Source organism: Anopheles moucheti, chromosome 2 (assembly GCF_943734755.1).
Source record: "Anopheles moucheti chromosome 2, idAnoMoucSN_F20_07, whole genome shotgun sequence".
NCBI classification, from domain to species: Eukaryota; Metazoa; Arthropoda; class Insecta; order Diptera; family Culicidae; genus Anopheles; species Anopheles moucheti.
The window spans coordinates 1,735,404-1,741,497 of NC_069140.1; the positions used below are offsets into that span (position 1 = coordinate 1,735,404).

A 6,094-nucleotide genomic window follows, 5' to 3' on the forward strand; every position below is an offset into this window, starting at 1 on the left:
AATTTTGGTTGCGCTTGTTTATAAGTGTACATATATCAATATGTTTGTATCACTGGGCCCTTATGTTAAGTGGCGATCTCGACTCATCTCGTCGTCCGCATGCCCGCACCCAATGCCAGCCCGCAGTGAGGGAGGAGGGCAAGCTGCCCGGTTCCTTCGCTTGCAGTTTGACCAAATAGTTAGGTTGCTGTTAAGATTGCTTTATCGTAAGTAACTTTAATTGGATTTAATTCACTTCTATCCCAGCGATTATTAACGAAACGTTTACAATAATAAATTACGACACCAAGCCACGAGATACTTTGGTAGATTCTCGCGCCTGTTTTTGATCCGCCCTACCCCCTCCAGTTTGTGGAAGTTTGGAGATAAACCGTTTTGATAAATTCATTTCCTTGACATTAAGATTACACAGTCGGTTTTGTTTGTAGCGGTCGCGTTTAATTAGCGGGCGCGTTTTAATTATTTCGTTATAGTTAATGAGTTTTCCCTTTTCACCGCCGTGTTCAATTGAACTTAAGATAGTAGTATATCAATTCATTGAGCCCTGCAAAACGATGTGCCCGATCCCCGACTCCCTCCCAGTTCAAACGGCTCTGAAGGCTAACTTCGCCACACATGCTAGTAACGCACGGGGGAAGTTTAGAGCGTAAAAGTAGTTAAACAAACGAAAAAAAAACGAGATCATTGTGAATGACATGACAACAGACCTAGAGCTCGGGATTTAAAGAAGGCAACGGTGTTTTCCTCGGTCCATCGATCACGACAGCGAGTCCGGTGTGCGCCGGCTATCGTGCGCTGCCACAGTCGATCGTGGCTCCGACGTGGAGCTGTGAAACGATCCTCCATTGCCGGATGTCGGCGTGGTCCTGTCGTGCTGCGACAGTGGCGATGGAATGTTGGTTGTGGCCGGTGGCGAACATGCGGATATTGGCGAATCGGATCTGGAAGCGGACATTCGGCCACCGCCACCACTACCAACACTGCCGGCAGCTACGGTCGCTCCACCACCGGACAGCTGCGTTGCGATGCCATTTAAGGGGTGTGGAAGCAGGTGGGAGAACTGCGACAGGCCCGGAAAGCCTGCCAGTCCGCCGAGCGGTGGGAACAGGAACGGATTGCCCGCGGTCGAGGGAAAGCCACGCTGGGATGCTGCTCCGTTCAGGAAATGGTCCGAGTACGCGGAACCGCCAGGAGCGAGCCCATGATTCTTGAATGCGGCCTCCAAGTTCATCGGGAACTTTTGCGAGTCGGCATAGAGGCGGGCCAAGAATTCCGCTGGCAGGGCAGATCCTGGGAAGGCGCCAGCACCGGGGAACTGCTGTTGCTGCTGGTGCTTCTCCATTGGCAGCACGGTGTCGTTGCTATCGGCCGTGGTTGAAAGAAGCTTTCGGTGGAGGTTCAAGTTTGAGGCGTGACGATCGCGACTACGCTTCGAAGGGAATGCCGCATTGCAGCCCTCGATGTTGCACTTGTGTAACAGCTTCAGATGCACATTTTGGTAGTGCGTCTTGACGGCGAAATGGTTCTGGAATAGTTTGCCGCAGGCGGAACACTTTTTCGGATTATCCTTGTCCAGCGGAACATCCGGATCACTGAAGCAGTTACCTTCCTCACAGTAATCCACGTTGTCGTCCGACTCTTCCGGGTCATGTTCTTGGCCCACCGCCGGCGAAGGGCTACGAGATCTGGCCGGGCTTGGGGGAGCCGCATTCATCAAGTAGCTGAGCGGTGGAAACTGTGGACCACCAAGAAATCCTGCTGCGCGCTGCATCATCATGTCGTTCAGCGGTCCGTGCGAAAGATTTTCGAGCCGCCGCAGCGTGTTGGCCGAATCAAAGTTGTCGCCGGAGCTTTTCTTGCTGTCCGCCGACCCTGGACGATGACGGTCCGAGTCGGAAGTCTCCTGCTTGGGACGCACCAGTGAGAGTGGGTTCTCAAGCAGTTCGGACGAAGGCCGTACGTCGATCGAGTACTTGCTCTGGAATTTTTCGTTCGCATTTACATCCGGACTGGAACGGGCCTGCTTTTTGGTCAGATCCAATGACAGATCGGTGGCTTCTGTTGCCGATTGATCGTGAAGTCCTTCGTCGATGGGTTCCATTTTGACATGCACCGTATCATGAGCATCAACGCTTTTGCGATCCTCAATCGAGGGACGCCGGTCGGGGACTGTCGACGAGTCGTTCCGATTCACGGACGCGTTTTCGCCTTTGCTCTCTTGATCGCAATTTCCGTTCTCTTTCGCGCGAGAAGCCACTTTAGCTGGCACCTCCTTGAGCGGTGACTCCGCGCGTGGTGATAAGTTTCGGTCCGGGCTCAGCAACCCGACCGGTTGCGCGTCTTCCATCGATTCGATCTTGATTTTTTTCACCAATGGAATCGATGTTTCACGGTTTTCTTCGTCGGCCCGTGTCGCGAGATCTTTCTCGTCAGCATCTTCGTTGTTTGACAGCCGAGACAAAGGAACCACGGCACATTTGGTGGGATTGAGACTCTTGCGTTTTCGTTTATTGCTTGAGAGGAATGCATTGACATCGTCGCGAGTGACTTCACCGTTGCTGTCGCCGTTATTGCTTGCAATATCATCGCCATCCGTTGATGGGCGATTGTGTCGCTTGGACAGGCTGAAGTCTTGCGGTTCTTCTTCACCCCGTTCGGAGAAGCCATCTTCATCGTCGTCGTGTCTGCCGAACGATTTCACATCCTCCGATTCCGAGCTGAGCGACATGTCGAACTGGTGACCTTCAACATCTTCATCTACGTCGTTGCCGTCAATGACGATTCCATTACGATCGTCATCGTCGTCATCGTCTTCGTCGCCATCTTCGTCGTCTAACCGGCTGCCCGAGCTGTTCAGATGCGGCGCTCCCGAGGATGCCCCGGACGAAGAGCCCATGTACCGGTCAGGTGTGTCACTGTGCGGGCTGCTGCGGTAACGATAGTTCTCCGGACTCAGCGACACACGTGCGCTTTCACGATGATGCTTTTCCGCGACTGCCTGCGCGTGATGATGCTCGGCCGCCAGTCGCCGATGCATGCTGGCCTCCATGTTTGCCTTAAACTCGAGCGCCGATAGCGAAGGATGCCCCCGCAAATGGTCGCCCGGGGGAATCAGTGGGAAGGCGGGCCCGAACGGATGCAGCGGGCTGAGACCGTTCGGTAGCGGCATGCCGGCCGTCGACAGGAGAATCGGGTGAGGTTGGGCGCTGCGCCCGTCGTGAGGAGATATTTTGCGCCGTAGGTGCGGTGAGTGTAGTTTCGGGTTAGGGTTCGCACTGTGCCGGTTGCGGGACCGGCGCGAGCTGAACATCATGCTGCAGCCCTCCACCGTGCATTTGTGCATTTCTCGCAGATGGACGGCGGAGAAATGTATCTTAAGAGCACCTTTATCACAGAAGGTCTTGAAACATACATTGCACTGAACGCGTTTCTTTCCCGTGGCTGGGTTGACGTACTGCGTGCCAAGGTTGGGTGGGATAGCGCCCCATTGCCGCTTGTTGCTGGGCGAAGACGGCGGCTTCTTGAGGTGACCGCCGGAGGAAGGCGGCAGATGCTGCATGCGCGACATTGCTGCGCCGGGCTGCATTGGGGGCTGCTGTAGTCGGCGATTTGCAGCCGCTGCTGCAGCGGCCAAATCACGGCTCAGGTTTAATACGTTTTCCCGATCACGATCACGCTGCTCCTGATGCGCTCCCGATGAATTCCGCTCGTCATCTTCACCGCGCTGATCTCGCCCTCCCGATCCATCACCCGAAGAACCTTTATCCAGCGAATTCTTGTGCTGTTCCTGCAGTCCGCCCTTGTGAGACAATTTGTGGTGCGCGTGAGGCGATTTGCTGCGACTCGGCTCCCGAGCGGCTGACGCGGCTAGTAGGTTCGGAAACGACTGAGCGACAAAGCTCGCCGCCAGAGGGTTACCGGAAACGGCGGCGGCCATAGCGGCGGCCGAATGGTTCAGCGAGTTTGCCAACGACATGGCCACCGAAGTCGAGGGCGGCGGTGGTGGAAGAGGAAAGGGCAGTCCGTGTCCACTCATGGACAGGCTCATGAAGTTCGCGGCCGCTGCAGCATGCTCGCGCGACACTACCGACTGCGCGTCCAGCGATGTCTGCGAGTTGCGCCGCTTGGCCGTGTTGACGGCGTAGGCCGCGGCGGCGGCTGCCTGCTGCTGGTTGAAATGATGCTGCGCCACGGCTGCCTCGGGGCTGAGCCGGGGCGGAGGTAAGCCGGCCGACGTGAAACCGCTGAGGCTGGCCGCGGCGGCCGACAGTTTGCGGAAATCGAACGGCTGCATCGATTGCAACCGATTGAGCGGATGCGTGGACAGTTCCGTGATGGAAGGCATGCTGTTGTTGCTGCTACTGCTGCCGGTGGGTGTGGTGTTGTCGCGTGCGCTACGATCGATGTTACCGTTGGTGGCCGTGCTGGATGATGTGTGACTGGAGCTGGTCAAGGCGCTGGCGCCACTGTTGCTCATATTCGCATTAATACTGCTGGGCGAAGTTGATGGGCTCTTGAAAAATCCGCTCATGTGGTTGGGAGTGAGGCCGGCCGTCAGCTTCTGGTGCATTTGAGCATTCAGTTGCAGCTGGGAGTTCAGTTGCAGGGAGCTCAAATGCATATTCATCGGATGTGCAGCAATACCTGGCGTAGACAGTCGTCTGCTGGGCGACATAACCATTTGGGTAGCTTACTCTGGTCGGTCCTGTGGGTGGCTGGCAGCTCGCTCTAGTGTGTTGCGCTTAACTAAAGTTATCTGCCACTTGCGCGTGTGCTGGCGCGTTTCTTCTGCTGCGAACCCGATTCAAAGCAGTTGCTCTCGCTAAATGTATTGCGACGTCCGCTGATGTCGTTTCATTTTGCAGAGAGACTTGCTGCTCGCGTTGTATGTTTTTATTTTTGTGAAGTATTATTGATCTGCGATGAGAAAAAAAGGCGGAAAAAGAGAAAAAGTCGTTGTTAGACAAGGTATGGCTACACACTATCTAGCATCTTCCTCAAAAACCATATCCTTCGCTCCACGGTTATCGTTTTTTCCCTTTCTGTGTAGCTAAACAATCGAACGCAGGGTGTAGGATGAGTTGCAGCTTTCTCAGTGTCGGGCCCCGTATGCGGGAGGCACCCTTCACATTCTTTGGCCACGGGGTCAGATTAATTGTTTTCACTAATCAAATGTTTGATTTTCTCCGTTCTTTCCGTCCTGCTTTTGATCGGCATGCCACTAAATCGGGCACGGCGGCGATGCGGTGGAGCCATTACGACGCTTCTAAACATTGGAACCCCGAGGCTTGTCAAATGTCAGTTGCAGGCGGTTTGATGGTTTGTTTATTGTTTCGTCCGTTTAGAAATTTCGCCTTTCCAATAGTCGTGTGGCGATCGTCAATAAGAGGGTGTGTGGCGTGAAACACAGAAACTGATGAGGCGACAGGAAAATGGACCATAAATGAAAAACACTATACCCCCTCTTTGGTCGTTGTTGCGAGTCGCCGCTCTCCCAAACCTCCAAAACACCGAACGAAACGCGAAGAATGAGCTGACCGGGACGAGGATGATGTGCAATGGCTCACAAAAGAGCATATGTCAAAAAAGAAGCTCCACAAGGAGCGCAGCAATGGAATTGAGTATTTTGAAAACTTTATTCAGAGCAAGCCATAAGTGCAATGCATTTTTATTATGCAGATAAGAGACCGAACAATTCCTTTCACTCCACACCACTCCGGTACCTTGGCAGATGGATGAATTTAGAGTACTTCCTGTTCGAAATAGTGGCTGCTAATGTGATTTAGCTGTCACACTGTATCCCGCCACCGTGTGCTTTCGAGCCGATTTTATGATTATCATCCGCTGAATGTCGTCAACGTGTTGGAAAGACGAACGGTGAAAAGACACATTGGTGGGGCGCAAGTGGAGGAGGCCAAACGCCAAAATTTGTTGATAAAATGTGACGTGTTCGATAGAGAATCACTTAATGGAATGCTTTAATATTGGAAAAAAAAGGGACTGGTAGGAGACTCAAGACAAGGTGTGTTTGTGTTGGTTACGTGACGACCGTGGTGGAATCAGCAGCGAAATGCCGTCGGCAAGGGCATATAGG

The 6,094-nt window shown here is 53.6% G+C and overlaps 1 protein-coding gene across 1 annotated transcript; it reads right to left on the reverse strand.

Annotated features, from left to right (window-relative positions):
- Positions 1–321: 321 nt before the first annotated feature.
- On the reverse strand, positions 322–4,681 carry LOC128298029 (uncharacterized). Its single transcript, XM_053033759.1, has one exon. It carries the CDS (start codon positions 4,679–4,681, stop codon positions 758–760), a length of 3,924 nt encoding a protein of 1,307 aa, XP_052889719.1. The 3' UTR covers positions 322–757.
- Between the last annotated feature and the right edge of the window lie 1,413 nt (positions 4,682–6,094).

Coding starts and splice junctions, on each gene's coding strand:
- LOC128298029 (XM_053033759.1), bottom strand. CDS start 4,681: ATGGTTATGTCGCCCAGCAGACGACTGTCTACGCCAGGTATTGCTGCA.